The sequence below is a fragment of the Penicillium antarcticum genome (genome assembly GCF_028974205.1).
Source record: "Penicillium antarcticum strain IBT 31339 chromosome Unknown utg000002l_segment0_segment0, whole genome shotgun sequence".
Classification (NCBI taxonomy): Eukaryota; Fungi; Ascomycota; class Eurotiomycetes; order Eurotiales; family Aspergillaceae; genus Penicillium; species Penicillium antarcticum.
In genome coordinates, this window is record NW_026695300.1 from 1381193 (window position 1) to 1401855 (window position 20663).

Here is a 20663-nt window from a genome sequence, read left to right on the forward strand (position 1 = left end):
AGGAACCGTTGGTGCTTTCTGTAGTTCTCTTCTAGAGACAACCTCGGTTATCGTAGACCTCGGTTGTGCCTCAAAAGTAGACTTAACACTGCGGGAATATCGAGATGTATACCTGGAACTACATACGATGATCACAACAGATTCACAAGACAATGGAGGAACTCGATCAAATCCTTGAAAGGTTCACTGACCCATCGACTGGGTCTTTACACGGTGCGGTTTTCATTGCCATTGACCGCTCAGGTATACAAATATCCTAACCTTCCAGAGTCACACTTGCTCCCAAAGCAATGGCTTTGAATTTCTTGAGATACCGATAAATTTGCACAGGGAAAACTATCTACAACGGCTCTGCCGGAAAGGCAACTTTTGACACGCAAAATACATCCGTTGTGAACCAACATTCCCTATGCTGGATTGCATCAATGACAAAACTAGCAACAGCAGTGGCTGTTATGCAATTAGTTGAGCGGGGCACTGTTTCCTTGGACGATGATGCTCGTGAAATCGTTCCTGAGCTTAGAGATATCGAGGTTTTCATAGATGGCCATGGTACGCAAATTTTCATGCTGCAACCTCGTCTCAGCAGATATCTAACATTGTGATCGCTATAAAGATGCTACGCATTCCTTGTTTCATGATAGGGTTCAGCCTCTGCATGAAAGGCTGACTCTGCGGTATGTTCTCCTTGTCTCCGAGCTTGGAGCGAGGTCGATTATTGACCAATGGGACCAATGAATTCCGTACTAATCCTCCTACAAGGGATTTGATGTGTCATAGCTCAGGCTTCGTTTATGATAGGTCTTCGCCATTACTTCAAAAATGGTCCGAATCCAGAGGTCGAACAGCGCATACGTTTTCTGGAAGTCTGGTAAGTTCCTTGTTTCCATTACCGATCTTGTCGCAATTAAGGTTGAATATCTGATTATGATTATTGTACTAGGAGGGATATTCCCACCCGCTAATCTTTCAGCCTGGAAGTTCATGGGCGTACGGTAGTGGGATTGACTGGTCTGGACGACTAGTAAGTAACCCCAACCTCCCCCCCCCCCCCCCCCCGGATCTAGCTTCTAAACAAAAAAAGATTGAAATTGTGACCAAAAGCACGCTTGAAGAATACATGCAGAAGAATATTTGGTCCAAGCTCGGAGCGAACTCAACTACTTTTTGTCCAGAACTGCATCGCGATACTTTACCTCCGGCATTAGAGATGGGATATCGACTCAGTATTGGCCAGGGCGAAAAGTCCATAAAAAAAGGATCTATCATTCTTGGCCAGCCTGCTAAAGACAATTTGGGTGGAATTGGTCTATTCAGTACACCTGCCGACTATATGAAACTACTATCCGCCCTTGTTGGAGGTGGATTTCCGTTGTTGTCTCAAGATAGTATTGACATGCTATTTCAGCCCCAGCTGAGCGAGGCATCTCGAATAGCTATGCCAAAGCCTCTTGGTTCGCAAATGAGACGAGTTATTGGAATCGAATCACCGGATGATTACACACAGGCAGATCATTGTTTGGCTGGGACCATGACGTTGAAGGATATCCCTGGTAGACGGAGAGCAGGCACTGTTAACTGGAGTGGGTTGCCAAATTTACATTGGGTGAGACAATTTGTTTTTCCTTTCTTCGTCATTATCATTTCACTGTTGGAAAATTTCATTGGATTCAATTCCTTTCTATTGCACATCATGTTCTAACATCTGAAAGTGGATCGACCGACAGACGGGGATTGCAGCTGCGCTTTTTACCCAACTTATGCCGCCTGGGGATGCAGCTGTTACTGGTCTTTTAATTGAGCTAGAGAAAGCTCTCTACGGAGCATTGAGTCGGAGCGCAGGCCATTATAGTAGTGGGTCAAAATTATAGAGATACTATGTCCATCACCAATGTCTTACACGTACATCGCGTCATATCTTAAGTTATATGCATTCCTCCTAGGATCTATTATTTCATGCACGAATTCAATCAATTAATATAATCAAGGCCATGAAGGTTACCTTGTAAATTTATAAATCAAATAAATGTACAAATATCATAAAAAATACAAACAACTCGAGCCAGAACTGACCAACTTGCCCATTTAACTACCTGGACCAGGCCTCCTGAAGATACACCGTTAGGTATCACTCAATATAGATTGTCCTTGGGTCAAACTCACCAGCCAGTCAAATTTTTGATAGTATCCCAACCAGGCAAACAATCTGCATCACCAGGCTTCCGACCCATAAAAGAATGATCCTCACTGGCACACGTCGGCTCTCCATGATCATTCGTAGGTTTAGAACCATCACCAGCCAAGCCCGCTCGCTGAAGATATTTGCTCTCGGCGCGAGCTTTCTGGTCATTTAGACCGAGGAATGAACCCATCGTTGATCTGGCGTCGGTTGCCTATAGTTGTCGTATACTAGGTTGATGCTTGTTTCAATAAGGAGGTGACAAATGGGGCTTCACATACATCTGCATGACCTAGTCCTTCATTTTTGCCTGACAGCCAGGGCTTGTCTCCCCAACCAGAACCGTCACCTACATTATTGGCGGGTGTAGGTGTGGCACTCGTGCCGCCGGAGACAGAGGATGTTGGATGATTGGAACTGCTGTTACCACCGCTGGAACCTGATTCTTGGGCCATTTGGATGGTGTACTGATAAAAGCTGTTAGCAAATGAGCCTTGAGATATTATGAGTGCTGCATTACTGGGAGGAAGTGTACTCACGCTATATGTAGAGATAAAAACTTGGATGTAAGTAAGTTATTCTTTCGAAAACAATATTGTGAGTATTATTATAGGAGGAACCTGTCTTGAACAGATTGAGATGTCTGTAACTTTATATTTACTCCTTGGATCTTGACCTCATCCCTGTTCGCCACAACCCCAGATGAAGTCATGATGAGTTGATACCGCCTGTATGGACACGATCACGTGCATCGACATAAACAAGAATTCCAGTCCTTGGTTGAATGTAATTAAACAAATTAATAAGGAAATGTATGAGCTAGACCGAAATATGAAGGTACTCATTGAGCGTGTACTGCTCCGTAATACTTTGGTGGCTATCAGACCCACCAACTGGTTCAAGTTAACCCTATGCTTGCGATTAGTTGAGTGCAATCATCTTTGTGCCTACGCCTCTAATATAGTATATTGGACATGTTCTAGTATTGACATATACACTGTAATATACCTCTGGTCAAGATTTATGCGGATGATCTCGATCATACCGAAGAACTTTGAAAGCAGGCCAAAGCTGCAACAAAACAGCCCCAACCAGCACACACCCAGCAAAGACCTGCGCACGTAAAAAGTACGCGGTATCAAGATTTACCAAAGCACCTGCAACAGGGGTTCCAGCCAAAGCTCCAAAAGAAGAGATTCCCCACATCATGCCGAGACGAGTCCCCAGGAAGGTAGAGTCCGGACAAAAAACGGGATGGGCCACGATAGATGTGGGCGCAGTAACCAAAACACCACTTAAAGCTCCAAAGTAGCATGACCACACAATGAAACCAGCAGTGCCAGTAGCTGCTATCCAAGTAAACATAGCGATAGCACAAGCCGCCACTGCAAATATAAGAATGCCAATCGGCTTCACATACGCAACGAGAAGGTATGGCACAACACGACCGATGACCGACGAGCCATTCACAATAGCAACCATATAAAAGCTAAAACTAGTTGTCGTATGCACAACCGTGCGCGCATAAGAAGCGATATAGAAAATAGGGACATAGTAGGCGAGCATGACAAGGGTAAGTGACAGCGAGAACATCACAAACGAAGGTTCACGGAAAGCCTTCCAGTCAATGAGACTTCTTGCCCGTGCCCTTTCACCCGGATGCCGACAGAGAATGATACAAGCGGTAATAGCGAGCAGCAGGCTGATAAAGCCGATGCAGCGGACTGCCCACGGGAAACCGATTTTGGGCTGGAGTTGGCGGAACATAATCGGAAAGATTACTGCACCCACACTTGATCCGATTGACGCGCAGCCGATTGCTATAGGGCGTTTTATGGTGAAGTTCGTGGATATTACTACTAGGGCTGGGATGTATGAGATGCCGCCGCCCATGCCAACGCAGAAGCCTTGGGCTAGGAGGACCTGTGTTTATTAGAGACAATCATACAGAGACTTGAAATGTGTTCATACTTGGTAGTAGGAAGTAGCGAGACTGGTCATCATCATTCCAAAGACCGTTAGGAAGCTCCCAGATATTATTAAAGGTCGTAGATATCCGACATCGACTAATGGGCCAGTGGCAAGACCAACCATAGGGATCAAGGTGGCTTGAATACTACCAACCCATGATATAGTTGATGGTGTCTCATCTGGTAAGAGTACAGTCTGATAATACTCCTGAAAGGCGCCATAGGTCGTTAAAAGACCCCTAATATAGCTGTCAGTACTATAAAAAAAGCAGCTGGGATGGGATACACCCACCAAGAGTTCACAAACACACAAAATCCCGCAAGAACGCTTAGCCACGCATCAAGACCACCATTTAATCTCCCCTTCGGAAGATCTGGCTCAGTTCCTTCATTGTTGGGCGGGGAGTTGTCGCCCAATGTAGGGCTAAGAGACGGTTGAACCCCGTCGGCCTCACGTTTCTCTGACATGGTGAATAGGGATCATGGCAAAGGAAGAGAGACCTCCATGAATATAAGAGAAATACCCCAAACTCCACTCTGGGGGGACCTTTCCCACGGGGTTTCCATTAGTCACTTCGGCACTGCGTAGCCGAGCTCTACCGTTTCTTCGTTAGATGTAACCCCAATTTGGAGACGCGGTAATCTCCGCTCCCTACTCTTATATAGCTCCCTTTTAGCCCTAAGGCTGACACCGCATCTTTTGTGTTGCTCAAACATAACGGTCTGAGTACTGCTGCCTCTGACTTCGGAGAATTATAGGAAATAATTGCGGCCTCGGAGATTTCTGGGCTGCATACTCCTGCCAGTTGACACAACACTAGACCAATCATAGTGGCGGGAACAGCAATGGTCTACACCAGTTCAGCCAAATGCTTATAATTCAATCGATGTATGATCTTTGTTCATTTGAAATATGACTTTCGTAAATTCTTACGACTAAGTAGTACCTCGCTGCTGTTGAATCTCACTTCGTAGAACTTTCGCATGGGTATCTGAATCTAGATTAATAAGGCGGAGTATGAAACGGAAAGAATATATGCACTTTCATAGAAAGGAAGTGGTTGGCTGGCATCGATGTCCTGAGCCTCAGTGTATCGCATGCAAGAATACTGTTATATGAGCCACTAGTCGGCGATAAGAGCGGGATATCAATTCCAAGAGAAACATGAGTCTTTTCGTGTCGTGAGAAATCCAAAAGAAAGTCGTCAGAGGCAATGGAACAAGGAGAGGGAACACGAGATATGTTCATGAAAGAGGTGATCACTCATCATCCTCGAACTGGTCAGCCCAAGTTCCAGTAATCGGCGAAAACGTAGAATCAAGCTTTTCCAGTGTAGCTGGTGACTTCGAAGGTGCAGGTGCAGTAGCGGGCGCTACATTCGTCTCAATCTTCTCGGTCTCTGATTTCGCCTCTGGCTTCTTGGTTCCTTCAGGCAGAGCAGGGAAGTCACTCTTATCCAGCGCTGGCGCGGCAGGGCTTGGTGTGGCATATCTACTATCTGACAGGCCCTTTCCAGGTCGCTCGCTTCGGGGTTCGCGCGGAGATCCGCGGCCACGACCGCCTCGTCCGCCTCGGCCTCGGCCCCTTTGGCTATCAGCGTGATCAGCAGTATCTTCTGAGCGGCCATCGTCAAAGTCTCGTCGAACATAGCCAGCAACTGCTCCGTGCATCCCTCGGCGGAATTGGCTACCGCCTCCACGGGGATTATAATCCTCCTCACGTTTCTGCGAATCCCACTCGCGCCCGGTTTGAGCCTTGAGTTTGCGTTGCCTGTTTTGTTCACGTTCATTGTCCATGACGCGGCGATGTGCGAGTTCCTCGCGGCGTTTCTTTGCTGCCACCTGCTCGCGCTCCACAAATGACGCTTGATCAGCCTCCGCGCGAGCATGTGCCGCGGCTTTCTTGACAGCGTTCTCTTTAGCGGCAGCAATACGTTTGGATAGCTCCTCTTCGGTGAGTTTCGGCTGGTAAAGTTAGCTTGCTACTTGCCCAATTCCACAAGAATCATGTTCTTACCTTCCTCAAACCACCGGTAGCACTTCGATCGCCACGGACAGCCGGTACTCGCTGAGCCTCAGCGCCATTTGCTTCAGTATCAGCCTCCTTAATCTCGCCAGCCTGGTCTTTGGAGCCCTCTGCGGCCTTTTCAGACGTCGAGGCACCCGCATCACCATGGGATTCGGCCTCGGCAGCAGGTGCAGGAGCCTTCCGCCGTTGAGAGCCTTCTGACCTCTTTGAATCAGAGTCCTTGCCACCACGCCCTCCTTTGCCCCGATTCCGTCGTCCCCGACCTCTTTCTCCGCCACGGCCCCGCTGCGGAGTCTCCCCACGTGGAATTGACTTCTCAACAGCTGGTTTCTCAGGCGCCTCTTTTGGTTCAGGTACTGGTGCGGGCAGTGGTTCTGGTTCTGGGGCAACCACTTCCGTTGGAGTCTGCTGTTCCGGTGCGGAGACCGGGATGATCTCGTCGTCGAAGAGGTCGTCGTCGCCGCGGGTCTGCGCGAATTCATCCATCTCGGGGTCGGTCATTATAGTTGTATCGGAATGAATTGATGAATGATAGGAACGGGTTAGGGTGAAATGTAGGTGTCGGAGTACGCGGGATTGACGCGGCTGGTATATGCGGTTCGAGGGGTAGCTTGTCTGGGGGCCACGAACGGAGATCCGTGCGCAGGCTATTGGATGGCGATGTATATCTCGATCAGTGTACCTGTCAACTAGGTTGTCGTTGGATTGTCCAAATTATACATATAGGAAGGATATAAATAGCGGGAATAATACCGGCTCAGGTTAACATCGAACCCAGCGGGCAACACGTAGGGCGGTCTACAGTCTCCAGAGGGTGTTCTTCTGCCGGCGATTCCCGCTTCTTTCTGCCATGACCCTTTGTTTTTATACTTCCTTTGTTGGAACCACTCTGACTTTTTTTATTCTTTTTGGGTTAGGCCTAAAGAATGGCCAGGCTACAGTGCGGCTGTCATATGCTTGGGGTGCCGGATAACCCACTAATCGAAATAACACGTGGCTGTTTGATCTAATGTTACAAAGTATAGATCTTCATCACTCAGCTCTCAGCCTCCCCACCTAACAGTGACATAGCAGGAATTGGGGTGAGTTAAGTCATTAATATTCATCGAAGGTGATGTTAAACAGCATAGGTAATTATCAACTATATCGCAACTGCAGGGCTGTCTATCGTCGTTATTACGATTTACTATGTCGCCATGTACGACCACATGTATGACCCATTCGAAAAAAAGAAAGTAAAAAAACTGAAGAGACGTCAAGTCTCGCTCGCCTCAACTCAGTGGATCATTTGATCTTATGAAGTATTCCACAAAGAACAAGATCTCTGTTGAAGCTTCTCGGTTTCAATCAAGTGGGGCCTCATGTCAGGGCTCGCCTTGATAATGGTTTGATCGAGTGTATGGTTCCCCCATTTTGTCTATTAGTGACTCCACAAAGTGTGCTCTGGTAATGACTGACTACAAATTGTCACCGGCTTAGCTATCCTCGTCAGCGGCTATACCTAGCTTCAATGTGGTCTCGATACCTCGAAATGGCGAGCTGTTATTGAATTATCATGGTCTACCTACATCACACAATTGGCCTGCCTAGTGATGCTGCGAGACCACCTTCGCCCTCGTACATTTGATCTCTCCTGGCGCTTACTAAGTACAGAAGCTCTTGCAACCTTGTTAGCTGTCGGTCGACTCATGTCAGCCAACTCGGCTTGGTATGAGCCACATGACAGTCGCCCGGCTATCTGTAAACTAGGTTGCTATCTAGGTCCCCTAGGTATGGATAGATCGTCGCTGCTCGCCAATTGGACAAAAAATATCTCTGATATTTTCGTTATTCTTCCCTTCGTCGATCGGCCTGTCAGGCTACACAAAACTCCAACGGGCAGAACATTTGACCGAACTGTTGCTTGGCTCGACTCGCAGGGGCGGCGACTTCTCTGGATCCTTTTAGGATAGCTTTGTGTTGGAGAAAGTAGTTAAACTCTCGCTCGTATATCGCCCTCTTTTAGGTATCTTCCTGATACCACGTCTACCATCAGTTTCAATATAATTTATCCCATTCAGTATGGTGTTTTGGGGTGGCCAGCGTGGGGGTGTAGCCAGCTCGGTAGTGGAATACGTTAGAACCTCCGGCTTTCATGCAGTATTCGTTAGACGTTGCCGACATAATGCTCATGCCTAGGCGACTCACCCGACGGCGGATTGATTGCTCCCAGTTTTGGATTTTTCAATGGCTTACCATAGCGTCGAATAAGTTTAGTTGATGCAGCAACGTTTATGCATTTCTGTGTTTGAATTCTAGGAGCAACTCCTATGTTCACTAATCTAAAACAAAAGGAAATATTGATCCTCCGCATTCACTAGATCGCGTGAGGATCTTCACTTATGGCAGATTCATCTAGGACTAGGTCATACGCTGACGACCCAGAAGTTGTTGTCTAGAACGAGCTCCAAGTCCCTACGGCGACGAGCTTGATACCACTAGATAGGCTGGATACTTTTAGCCGCTAGTTAGGCTCCGGGTCATAGAAATTCTTATTAGCCAAGAGTTTAGGGTCGCCTAGATATTGTTATCCTAGCAATATATAAGTCGGATATATATACTAATCCTTAGCCTACTAATATAATCCCAAAAGTATAGAGAATTACCTCGGAACCAAGGAGTATTATAGCCTCGCCCTCCGCCTAGCTATACCGGAAGAATCTTGAGAGTAGATTAATAACGCCTTAATCCTCCTATAAGATAACCTACCGCGGCCTAGAAAATTGTTCCCCTCTTTGCAGAGATCATACGTTCGACTATTTTGGGTCTACTGTTCGACGCTAGTGACCGAAGCTTAAAAAGCTCAAATTGCGAAGCTAAGAGGTATTTAGTCACCCGCTCTAGGACCTAGGGATCCTAATTCGTAAGCGACTTCAATTGTTATCCTCGAGAAGCTATAGACCACCAAAACAGAGTATTTGCACAATAAAGAAACTTAGTTAATGCTATAGCCGCATTTCTAGTGGGGTGTAGAGAAGGCCTAATAGAGATATAGCCCGGCACAAATAATAGAGGGCAGTCTTATAGTCGGTACTAGAAGCAGAGAGGAGGATTTCCGTGTCAAGCTAAAGGCAGTAGGCCCGTTGGACTAGAGGGAAAATATTTGTGATTTTTAAGCTATTGCATTATGTTTAGATATAAATAATTAGTTTAGAGATATTGAATTCAACGACTATATATTCTAGCTATTCGTTTTCGATTCCCTAGAGGATCATATTCTCTGCAATTCCTATTGTCTCTCGTTAAATAGAGACTAACTCGGCTACCCCAGAATGGAAGCTCCATCGGTTATTTGCCTCTTTGTTCTATTTGGTCTGCTAGAAATGCCAATACCCAACACTGAAGAACACGTAACTTTCTTTGTGTTGAGCCAATTGAGCGCGAATTAATGGCATGGTAGATGTTTATGAAGAGCGAGTTGAAATAAAACGCAAGAGTGACGCGGGGTGCGGCGCTCGCTGGGGGAATACATTATGTGCTTTGAGACATAGAATATATGGATGAACAAGAGGGATATACATAACATAAAAGAAGACAATTGGGTTACCTAGATATGGATTGGATTTAATCTCAAACTCTATCTATATACAAGGAAGGCTGCTGATTGTACTGGCTAAACACACTGCCAAGCATTCTCATCAGTATAGTTACCAGGTCCATTGTACACATTGCGACGAGGCCACCTGCAGTGCTTGCGTCTGTACTCAACTTTAGAGCCAGTGCCATTGGCAAACTTAGCACCACGAACCGTTTCAGGCGCAATACCCTTCTCAACCCACTGGACCATAGCCATAAGCACATTGTCCTCGGGCTTGGTACCATCATAAGTAGAGGAGCCCTGACCAATACCATACGCGCCGTCACCGCCACCACAGTGACCCATACCACTGATCTGGAAGAAGCGGTAGAACTCATCCAGCTTGGATGGGGGTAGCTGCATAGTCTGCGAGACGTGGGAGTAGTACAACTTGGAATCCTCAGAGCTAATAAGCTGGTCTTGTAGACCGTGGTAATGCAGGACCTTACCACCGGACTTCTGGAAGGGAGAGAGATCGCCCTCCCAGGTTTGGATGTTGTATGGGTTCTGTGCGAGGGCTACTGCGGCATCATTAACGGTGAAGTTCTTGCCGCTCCACGATGGGTTGTTGTAGACGACGTAGCGGTACCAGTCCTCGCTGTAGGGGAATGGTGAGCCGTCGTACATGAGAGAGGCAGCGAGCATTTCAGAGCCGGGCTGCATGCGAGGATACAGCAGGGTGCTGTTGATTCCATAGAATGGAGCGAGGACTTGATTGACGGTGTTGACCTGGGTGCTGGTTAGACAGCTAGTCTTGTTCGCAGCGTGGGGGTTGCAGGTCAAGGTTTCCAGAACTGGACGGCAGAGATCGGGGTCTTCGATGATTCCATCCCTGGCACCATCGATGCTGTCACATTGACGGATGATCTCCTCGTGGACAATTTGCCATTCAGCCGTTGTTAGGAAAGTATCGGAGCCAGGAGAGCCAATGATAGGGTAGAAGTGTGCACTCCAGGAGAACAGGTTGATGAGGTTGATCGCTGGAGCACCGGCAACCACACCGTCGAAGTCATTGGGGTACTTCTGGACGGACTTAAAACCCTGGCGCCCGCCTGTTGAGCATCCCAGGTAGTAGCTCTTGTCGAAGCCCTCATCGTAGAACTGCTTGGTAAGTTTCTTGCCCACCACAACTCCGGTGTGGACGGAACGGTACGCGTAGTCCTCGACTACTTCAGGGTGCTGGTAGAATGGCTTTCCAGAGGTGCCATTGTGTCCGTTGTTGGCTCCGACCGTGGCGAAGCCTAATTGAGCTGTGTATGCCAGGTCATAGTATTGAATACCTGATCAAGATTAGCACTTTGTCGTACTTTGTTGTTGAATTCCCACTAGTAGAACTTACAGCCAGAGATGCCACCATTTCCGGTGCTCAAGAAACGTCCCTTATACTCTTCAGGGAACCAAGCTTCCAATGTAATCTCACTGCTGTTGGAAGTAGCCACAGCCATAGCAACTCGGCACACATCGACCGAGACAACCTGCGAGAATGTCCCACAGGTAGTAGGGTTGTCAGGCAAGGACAGGTTGGTACCGCCCTGCACAAACTCAGCGAAGTTAACCTTCACATTAGGTATGTCGATCTGATCGGCAAATTTGGCACATTTAGACTTGAAGGCATCCTGTTTGGCCAAGGCAAGAGAGCCCAAAGCCAGCAGGGGCAATGCAGAAAGACGAGTCATGTTGAGAGGTAGAGGATAGACAGCCTAGCTCCTGAACGAAACATCAACGGATGTAAACCAGACTAAATATACTAGGATGACATGCGCCGAGGCACCAATTCTTGGCTTCATTTCTGTATCAAAGGAGCCGTAAATCGGCATACGAGAATGCTAGAAATCCCGGGCAACCGTTGTGGGGAAGTGACGAAATAAAGTGCAAGGTCCGAAGTGGCGCCGAAAGAAACGGGACAGAGATATGCTGAACCACGCGAATGAAACCTGCTGTGGCGTCAATCTGACCAATGCGAAACGGTTAGCAGAGACTAGTGAAGCTTGGTTCGGCTGAAAGCAGTGGGCCAAGGGATGATCAGGAGCAGCCGAAATTACGAGTGTTTATACTTGTACATGTACTTGTGGGAATCCCTAGAAGGGGGGAAATCTGGGGATTCCCCAAGCTACGGCAATGGACAGCGGCATTCTTAAGAAGCGGGGGGGGGGGGATGTTAGAGTGTTGAACTAGAGCGCAGTAAATTGGTCCATTGGTAAGTTATAATGGATAGGACCCTGTGAACGTCAGGATCTCATAGGTCCCCCCGCCTCTATAACGAACACGCAAAGCGTTCCACTTTGATAGCGCGGAAAGTCTCCGTGAACCCGCTTTTTCCAACTCTACGAAATCCCCCATTCCTTGAATCTGTGGTATCAACCAGTGCACTTGCATGAAACTGTTAGCTTTTCATAATTTAGTATTTCATACGAAGTTACATGTAGAATCCCAGTAAAGATCCACTATAGTATTGATTTGCCAATCCATAGACGTGTCGTCATCAAAAGTGTTGCCTGGTGGCTCTACTCCTAATCTACATTATGGGTTTAAATGTATCGTACAGTATGACATAAATATGCAGTGCCTTATCGACAGTGTTGATCCAGCCGATTCCTCTCAAAACTTAGCCCCGATGACCTGTATAGCTGGTCGGGTCTAGCACCAAGGAGCTATGGCCACTTTGGTAAAGAGCTATGGACTAGTGGTTTCCTTCGAATAAACGATGCGAATTGGGTAATCTCATTCTAGATTCAATGAAAGGAGCAAGTTATAATCACCAATCCAGGGGTCAATGTGGGTATCGTGGATAGTGGATGGAAATATCCCAGTGACTGAATCTCTTATCCGAGCCACTGAAAGACCCTAAACCGTGAACCTTCCTCGCTTGTTTGTTCCTAGGTCGCTTTCTGGTGACTCAGACCCACGTGTCTCTTGGGACTCGCAATTGTACTTGTTGTGTTCTGGCATAGAACCCGGACTTGAACACAGATGTGACTGCCAAATAAACTTGCAGATCCTCGAGGGGATGGGGTTTGGACGTGGGGAATGTCTGAAGTGGGGATGCAATGGCGTAGATGCAGATGGGTGAGCGAAACTCTCTGGGGCAAAACAAGCGGGAAGACTGCTGTGTTGAGCCATCGGCCGGAGTCGGATCCCCAGATTCCCCACCAATGCGGGGATGCCCTCCAAGTTTGCGTCGATGGCTGTTGAACTTGGCATTTGACATATCGTGGTGACCGGTTAAATACTAGCGGCTGTCAGTCAAACTGGAGATAAACAATTAAGGAAAATATCTGACCGTCAGGCTTCAATCGCTCGACCGCGCGCCTCGATATTTCCAATTTGGTCCCGGTGCATCGTCATATGCAGTACCAACTCACGTCAGAGGGCCCTTTGTTTTTCGTTCATGGCGAAGCCCCTTCTTTCTCGGCTGTCCAATTACGCGGTTTTGCTCATAGCACTCGTCCCTCAAAGCCTCAAGGTAGTTATTGGCCTCGACTTGGTGAAGAAGTTCATTACACGCTAGGTAAGCATTAAAACAGTCCGCAAGAGATTGGCTAAGGACAACTTCAGCCTTGAGTTGCCGAGAGAGCTTCTTCATCTCTCTTCCATGGGCCACGAAGCGATGCAGGTGGTTACTGATCTTTCTGCCCTTCATCTCACGCCGGTGCTGCCAAGGGCTGACTTGAATGACGATGTACTGAATGCACACTGTTGCGTAGGTTACGATCAATACAGCCAAAATTAGTCCGAAGATGAACAGCGAAGTGGTCTGATCTATGGCTGTGGTGAGTACGGAGGGCATGTTCTAATTTATGTCGAGATTTGGGGACGGCATGGGTGTTGAGGAAGGTGAGAGAAAAAGGAAGGAGCTGGTGGGCTCAGATTGCTTGACTAGGCAGCGTCCTCAATTTTCACCACCTTGGGCTATGTGACAGAACCAAATTTGCTAACATATCCATCTCACTACGGCTAGCCACGGAATCAATTTGGAGACAAGACGTCAACATAAACTTCATTATTTAACAAAACTAAAGAATATATATAAGACTATATAATATACTAAATTTGCTAATAAATTAAGAAAAACCAAATAAATTTAAATGTTCCATTAATAATGTTTATATTAGTAGTAAACAATTTCAATTTATAAAGGTTGACATCCACAATTCGTTCATCAGATGTCAGATCTGCAGATCTGCCAACCTTACCTCCCGCGAATGATATCAGCGGCCCGTTCCGCTACTGCGTACACCGTTGCAATTGGGTTGGCATGAGGAATAAGTGGGAAGACACTCGCGTCGACAACACGCAGATTCTCAGTTCCGTAGACCTGCAAATCCTGATCGACCACCCCACCAGCCTCGCGAGGAAGCATTGTAGCAGTGCCGCACACATGGTGAGTAGTCAATGCTGATTTCTCACGCAACATGACCTTGAGCTCCGCAAGATCTGGCACCTCTGCACTAGCATGGAAGAATGGCTGGAGGGCAGCTGCAGAAGTCAGCCGGTGCAGGTGCTGGACATCTCTCGCGAGCATCTCCAGGTCCAATTCATTGTCGAAGAAACGTGCGTCAACAGCCGGCAACTCATTCAGGTCCGATGATGTGATGTGCACATTGCCTCGCGAAAGGGGAAAGCTTGGGATGGCACCCAAGAGCGCAGTAGTCTCTGACTTCACCACAAGGAAGAGCATAGCCGAAGCCTCATTTGGATTGCTCAAGATGGACTCGACAACTTGATTTGGGCGACTGCCCCGGTCATCAACTTCAGAAGACAGCTTCTGCTGCTCTTCCTGATCGATGCGCACAAAGGCAAGGCCCTTGAAGCCAGGAGAGGTTCTCGCTATGCTTGGGTGCGGCTTGAGGGAAACAGGTATCAGGCTCATAACATGATTCTGCAGGTTTTCACCCACCCCCGGTTGATCGACGACCAACTGAATCCCAAAACGGTCCAATCGCTCTTTAGCCCCAATGCCGGACAGCTCCAGGATCTTCGGTGTCTGGAGAGCACCAGCCGCTAGGACAACTTCCTTCTTTGCTTGGACGGTGATCACTTCGCCATTGTGGAGAGCATCTACACCCGTGGCCCTGACCTTTTCCTTTTCGGTGGTAAACATAATCCGTTGGACCGTTGTTTCTGTGATTATACTCACGTTAGGGCGCTTGGACGCGATGACCCCGTAGGTGCTGTCCGCACTACTGCGAAACCCAGAGACTGGATCAATTGTGGCTGTATAATCCCGAGTGCCAGTTGTCTTTTCTTCAGCAAGGAAGTCATCGGTAGGCTCATATCCTTCGCTCTGAAACGCTTGGATCCACGCTTGACTAATTGGGTTACCCTGTTCATCCCCAAAACAAGGATAAATAAGCTGTATCGGTCCTTGGGCCTCGCTTTTGCTCCCTTGACTAGACTCTGAAGCCGATATTGACTGAGTTAAAGTATAAGACTTTTGCAGATATGGTCGCAAAGTCTCCCAGTTCCAGTTCGGGTTTCCCAGCTTTCCCCATGCATTGATTCCCGCCGGGGATGGAGGGACATATGCTAGTCCATTGATAGCAGACGAGCCACCCAAGACTTTGCCTGCTGGATGAGTCTGTTCTCTACCATTTAGGCCCAACTGGATGGTGAACATGTGTTAGGGAGGCGTTGATCGGGTATCAGAGAAAAACCTACCTGAGCGCCTATCTTGAACTTCCAATCAAGCTCCGACCCGCTCAGAGTTGGCCAAGAACCTGGATTCTGAACTCGCGTATCAATCGAGGCATCAGGTCCGCTCTCTATCACGACAACATATGTGTTGGGATCTTCTGAGAGACGGCACGCAACTACCAAGCCAGCAGTTCCTCCGCCGACAATAACATAGTCGGCTGTTGCTGGAATATCCATAGCGATCATAGCTGAGAGGTAGGAAAGTAGAAGTAGCAGTAATCTTAGTTGACAGACGGAAAGGAAATTTGGGGATAAGCTTACCAACAAAGTCCAAAAGATGTATCTCAGCCCCCCGCGGAAAGATTGGCCAAAGGATATGGGCCTAGACACGCGTCAACGCATCTGATAGGTAGGTCATTTTTGATTATTGTTACACCCGAGAAAACTTGTTATAGATGAGAAGTCGGTGACATATTATGGCATGAGTGGTTTGTACTTTTCATGTTGTTTCATAGAACAAGGTATAAGAGGGCTTTTCTGATTTAGGAACGCAGGTCCATACCTAGGAGAAAGCTTGGCCAAAGATAGATAGTACAAATCAATAAAGGATTCAATCTGATCATGCAATATACTATTACAAAACTTATAATTGTCGTGAAGTTGTAGATGTCGGCCTTCCCCCGCAGGCGTTCTCCGCACGCGGCAGAATGGTTCCTGCCCCAGCACGTCATCCCGCAACCTTGAACATTTCTGTCCCTGTTCATCTTCAACTCTTACACTAACCATGTCCGACACGGAGAGAGAGCCTGCATCAGAGCAGACACCTCTGCTCCGCGATGCGTCTGAGAGCAATGCAGAGGATACCCCGCTACCAGAGGAACATAGCATTAAGGAGCTGATCTGGATCCTGGGTAGCATCTGGCTGGGTGTATTCTTAGCGGCGCTGGGTATGAGATTCAATTGTATAGCATTTGAGTCAAGCCTAATCGTTTTGTGATCGCAGATACAACAATTGTCGCTACTTTGTCCGCGCCTATTTCGTCCTCGTTCAATTCGTTTTCGCTACTTTCATGGCTGGCTACCTCTTATCTGATCTCCAACGCCGCCTGTCAACCCCTCAGCGGACGGTTGACCGATATCTATTCGCGGCGCTGGGGACTGGTTTTCTCCAATGTTTTCTTCGCTATTGGAAACTTGATCTGTGGCCTGGCGCGAGCTCAATGGGTTATCATCCTTGGTCGCGTCGTGGCGGGTGTTGGCGGCGGCGGTCTCACAGCCATCTCAACCTTCGTCACGTCGGACTTGATTCCTCTCCGCAAGCGCGGTATTTGGCAGGGTATTGGAAACATCTGCTACGGTGCCGGCATGGGACTTGGAGGTGTCTTCGGTGGCTGGATCAATGACACCTTAGGATGGAGATGGGCATTTTTGCTCCAGGTCCCCTTCCTAGTTGTATCTTGTATTTTGGTCGCGGTGAAGGTCAATATTCCTGTCAAAGAGACGGATACTGCTCGTATCAAACGGGTTGACTTCCTTGGTGCCATAACGCTTGTCCTGACACTGGTGTCTCTGCTTCTGGGCCTTAACACTGGCGGAAATCAAGTTCCTTGGACTCACCCATTGGTCCTGGCGTCCTTGGTTATGTCTGCTGTTTTCCTATGTATCTTCATTTATGTTGAAGCCTATGTTGCCTCTGAGCCTGTCATCCCAGTGCGTCTTCTATTGAACCGGACTGTGGCGGCTGCTTGCTTGACCAACTGGTTTACTACGATGTCTGTATTTGGACTTCTCTTTTACCTCCCCGTTTACTTCCAGGTGCAGGGTCTCTCAGCAACTGCTGCCGGCGCTAGATTGATCCCCCAGGCCATCGGTACCTCGATTGGTTCTTTGGGGTCGGGCATCATCATGCGTGCCAGCGGTCGATACAACTTACTCAACTATGCTGCTATGGCTCTCCAGGTTATCTCAGCTGGATTGATCTGCACTTTGAACGTGTCCACTCCCATAGGACTACCATTCGTATACTTCTTCTTGGGTGGTGCATCTTACGGAAGCATGTTGACCATCACATTGGTGGCGCTTATTTCAGCGGTGGATCATCAACACCATGCCGTGGTGACCTCTGCCTCCTACGCCTTCCGCAGTACTGGAAGCACCATTGGTATAACCATCGCCTCAGCCGTCTTCCAGAACACTCTTAAGCAGCGGCTCTGGTCTCGGTTTGGTAATCATGAAAACGCTAAGGAGCTGATTGGACGTCTTCGTGATAGTCTAGATGAGATTTGGAAGCTTCCTGCAGACTGGATCCCCGGTGTGCTGGACGCTTACATGAATTCCTTGCGGTCTGTATTTCTGACCCTCTTGGGTCTTGTTGTCCTGGGAGCATTGGCTAGTCTTGCAATGAGAGAGCACAAACTGCACAACAATTTGGCCCGTCGATAGAGTGATTATGAAGTGCGGGTTCGTTAGAAATGTACATAGCATTCAGTATATAAAGTAACAAATGAAGAGCAGGCTCTACCTGCTCCCCTGATTCGCTGCACTTATACCCATCCACATTACAATACTATTTAGGAGTGAGGATCAAACTAGTCCTCTCCCTATATAACATAGCCGCCTATTTTTGAAGACTCAATCCTCGGCAATTGCTGTAGCCCTCAAAGATGTATCAAGTGGCTTGGAAAAAGGCAGATTGAGCCGACACCAATCCAACCACTTATGGCTGAGCTATCGAGCTCCAGGCGTTGTATATGAGAAGCAGGGCTGAGGTTGCCACAAATATTGGGCTGCGCTCGTTTTTATCAGACATCCCCAAACCTTAATACGAGAGTCATTCTTCTTCACTGGTACAATGATTACCTGCATTATACTGCTGCCACTCTTCCTCAACTTCATATCCGCATCTATAGGTTCACACTTGGAGGATTAGCGGAAGCACAGCCATTCTCGATTTTCATGAACCTAGCTGTACGCGATATAAACCCAGCTGTACCGGATATCTACATCTTTCCGTCGAGATATATTACATGGCTAAGTTCTGGCCGCGAAAGAATTCTCAGGGAATATTAGCTATAGAATTCAAGGATGGATCTCTATATATGCATCCATAGTCACGTTTTCGCTGATGATCACAGTGCTTATTGCGGCCGTTACAAAAAGTACTATCTGGATGTATTTCATGTTGCCTATGTTGGTACCTCTGTTCATTTTTGGCTTTCGGTTTTCTTATCTGATTTGGATCAATTTCTTCCTTGGTCTTGCAATTTTGCACATGTTTGATGGGTACCTGTGTCACGAAACTGTTACATCCAAGTCTTGTTTCTTTATGCCTTGTGCGCGACAGTCTATTCAGAGGGCGGATGAAAAGGCTGCGCTGCTGCAAGATTTATCAGGATCGTGTGGCGTGGTTAAATCATGTTGAAGGATGGTTGACGACGTTTAGGGTGCAAAATTCTGGGTAGCGACGGCGAGATGCAAAGTTTGGATATCGATGAGGCGGCTGCGGACATATTTGAGGAATACGTAATGTAAGTCTAAACATCTAACTTGTCGCTCTACTGGAACTTGGTAACTGTGGAAGAGTAAATTTTGAAAAACTTATTCGACATTGACAATAAGACGGCAAAGAAAATGTTTGTCAGACTGTCAGCTAGAGCAGTTAAGCTTTCCCTTTCAGAATGAACAAAATAAACAATTAGTCAAAATAATAAATATAAGGTATGAGATATTACACACTATGCACATCACCTAATCATTAGATTCGAAGGTAAAAGTATCACTTATAGATATCATGCCCCAGTAGAATTATCTGGATGTTCCTTAACAGACGGTGATGTACAGACCAAGACTAAAAGAAAGTTAGTCAATTCCGTTCCGATAGCGCGATAGTAGGGAAGAGAAGACTCACGGAGAGGGGTTGTAGTCCTGGAAGTAGTTGAGATCAGTGCTACCAGCATTCTTTATCTCGTAGGCCACAGCTTCGCCAGCAGGGCAGGAGAAGGTCGAAACGACATAAGAGTTGCCAGGCGAGATAGTAATATCGCCAAGATCATGCTCAACCGAGGGGGCGTTGTTGAATGTGGTCTTCGTATCAGCAGGCTTGGAGAGCTTAGCAAAATCAATCTTGCCGTCACCGCTGAAGCTATAAGACGAGGTCTCAAGATCCTTCAGTTCGGGGAAGAGGAAGACCAGGCTGCAAGTCTTGCCCGAGTCAGACTGTGGAATATCAAAGTTGAAGATACTTGAGATTGACGAGGTGACAGTGCCGTTGAACTGAGTGCCGGAGGCTGTGTCGGGGGACTTGGAGTCCACCGGCACAATCAAATGAGGGAACTCAAAGTTACCCGAGCTCAGGGTGGTTGGGCAGTTGTTGTCCGTTGACGGGGGAGGAGCCGGGGCGGAAGGAGCGGCACAAGAGTCGGCGTTCAGCATAACCTTGCTGCACTGGCTGAGATCGGAGCTTTCGGTGGTGTAGATGTTCAGGCCTGCGTTCTGGCCGGTCTCACAGGCAACGAAGTCCGGGCTTCCATTATACTCCAGCATGCCAGAAGGGCTAACGGAGAAACCTGGAGTGGGAGTGGCACCAACATCACACTGAAGCTGAGTGGTAGGGGCTAAGGCATCGATCAGTTCAGATTCAACGTCTATATATGAAAACACCACTCACGAGTAAGAATGCAACCACGGCCATTTCCATCAGTGATGGAGCCATCAGAGCTGATACAATACTGTGCGGGAGACAAGCTATCATCGCCGATGCGGTTTTGACCATCACTCAATTGGCCAACAGGGCCTGTCTTATCCCCTGAAGCATTAAGATGGAAGCAGCAGCTATCATCACGGGCAACTAGAGCTTGTGCGCCGGCAGCGAAAGCTGCGAGGGTCCCAAAGTTCTTCATAGCGAAAGGTAGTGTTATAGAGTCAAGGATTGAAAGATGTAGTCGTTGGGATAAGTATAAGCAGTTGACTTCCTGGGAAACAACCAGCATATTTATAATCGAGAGGTACCAGAGACCCTTGAATAATTTACAAATATTTACACTAAATTTACTAGCCGAATAGGCAAACAAGAAATATAGTCGACGTCATTCTCCATTGGAGATCGTATTTCTTGCTACATCCACTGGACGAAACTATACCACATCGTGGCCCAGCACATACTTGAAGGGGCAATGGCCTGAGCCGCCGGGGTGGCAAATATGTCTACCACGGCTCGTGCCCTGAGTGCATTCCAAT

The 20663-nt window shown here is 47.6% G+C and overlaps 9 protein-coding genes across 9 annotated transcripts; 2 read left to right on the forward strand and 7 right to left on the reverse strand.

The window, feature by feature from the left end:
• Positions 1 to 152: 152 nt before the first annotated feature.
• Positions 153 to 1871, forward strand: N7508_001503 (serine hydrolase domain-containing protein; the record flags this gene model as incomplete). The annotated part of the gene is made up of 5 exons (XM_058459569.1): positions 153 to 243; positions 331 to 552; positions 786 to 871; positions 944 to 1606; positions 1713 to 1871. 5 exons carry the CDS (start codon positions 153 to 155, stop codon positions 1869 to 1871), a joined length of 1221 nt encoding a protein of 406 aa, XP_058323101.1.
• Positions 1872 to 2159: 288 nt separating this feature from the next.
• Positions 2160 to 2891, reverse strand: N7508_001504 (uncharacterized protein; the record flags this gene model as incomplete). Its single annotated transcript, XM_058459570.1, has 3 exons — positions 2160 to 2393; positions 2461 to 2646; positions 2841 to 2891. The coding sequence occupies 3 exons, from the start codon at positions 2889 to 2891 to the stop codon at positions 2160 to 2162; spliced, it is 471 nt and encodes a 156-aa protein (XP_058323102.1).
• Positions 2892 to 3193: 302 nt separating this feature from the next.
• N7508_001505 (putative MFS monocarboxylate transporter) lies at positions 3194 to 4617 on the reverse strand (the record flags this gene model as incomplete). The annotated part of the gene is made up of 3 exons (XM_058459571.1): positions 3194 to 4102; positions 4151 to 4388; positions 4442 to 4617. 3 exons carry the CDS (start codon positions 4615 to 4617, stop codon positions 3194 to 3196), a joined length of 1323 nt encoding a protein of 440 aa, XP_058323103.1.
• Positions 4618 to 5409: 792 nt separating this feature from the next.
• On the reverse strand, positions 5410 to 6679 carry N7508_001506 (uncharacterized protein; the record flags this gene model as incomplete). Its single annotated transcript, XM_058459572.1, has 2 exons — positions 5410 to 6114; positions 6167 to 6679. 2 exons carry the CDS (start codon positions 6677 to 6679, stop codon positions 5410 to 5412), a joined length of 1218 nt encoding a protein of 405 aa, XP_058323104.1.
• Positions 6680 to 9830: 3151 nt separating this feature from the next.
• faeB-2 (putative feruloyl esterase) lies at positions 9831 to 11470 on the reverse strand (the record flags this gene model as incomplete). The annotated part of the gene is made up of 2 exons (XM_058459573.1): positions 9831 to 11074; positions 11134 to 11470. 2 exons carry the CDS (start codon positions 11468 to 11470, stop codon positions 9831 to 9833), a joined length of 1581 nt encoding a protein of 526 aa, XP_058323105.1.
• Positions 11471 to 13152: 1682 nt separating this feature from the next.
• On the reverse strand, positions 13153 to 13581 carry N7508_001508 (uncharacterized protein; the record flags this gene model as incomplete). The annotated part of the gene is made up of 1 exon (XM_058459574.1): positions 13153 to 13581. The coding sequence occupies one exon, from the start codon at positions 13579 to 13581 to the stop codon at positions 13153 to 13155; it is 429 nt and encodes a 142-aa protein (XP_058323106.1).
• A 402-nt stretch (positions 13582 to 13983) lies between these two features.
• On the reverse strand, positions 13984 to 15665 carry N7508_001509 (GMC family oxidoreductase; the record flags this gene model as incomplete). Its single annotated transcript, XM_058459575.1, has 2 exons — positions 13984 to 15396; positions 15453 to 15665. The coding sequence occupies 2 exons, from the start codon at positions 15663 to 15665 to the stop codon at positions 13984 to 13986; spliced, it is 1626 nt and encodes a 541-aa protein (XP_058323107.1).
• Positions 15666 to 16212: 547 nt separating this feature from the next.
• N7508_001510 (uncharacterized protein) lies at positions 16213 to 17870 on the forward strand (the record flags this gene model as incomplete). Its single annotated transcript, XM_058459576.1, has 2 exons — positions 16213 to 16375; positions 16432 to 17870. The coding sequence occupies 2 exons, from the start codon at positions 16213 to 16215 to the stop codon at positions 17868 to 17870; spliced, it is 1602 nt and encodes a 533-aa protein (XP_058323108.1).
• Positions 17871 to 19247: 1377 nt separating this feature from the next.
• Positions 19248 to 20326, reverse strand: N7508_001511 (uncharacterized protein; the record flags this gene model as incomplete). The annotated part of the gene is made up of 3 exons (XM_058459577.1): positions 19248 to 19275; positions 19336 to 20041; positions 20095 to 20326. 3 exons carry the CDS (start codon positions 20324 to 20326, stop codon positions 19248 to 19250), a joined length of 966 nt encoding a protein of 321 aa, XP_058323109.1.
• Between the last annotated feature and the right edge of the window lie 337 nt (positions 20327 to 20663).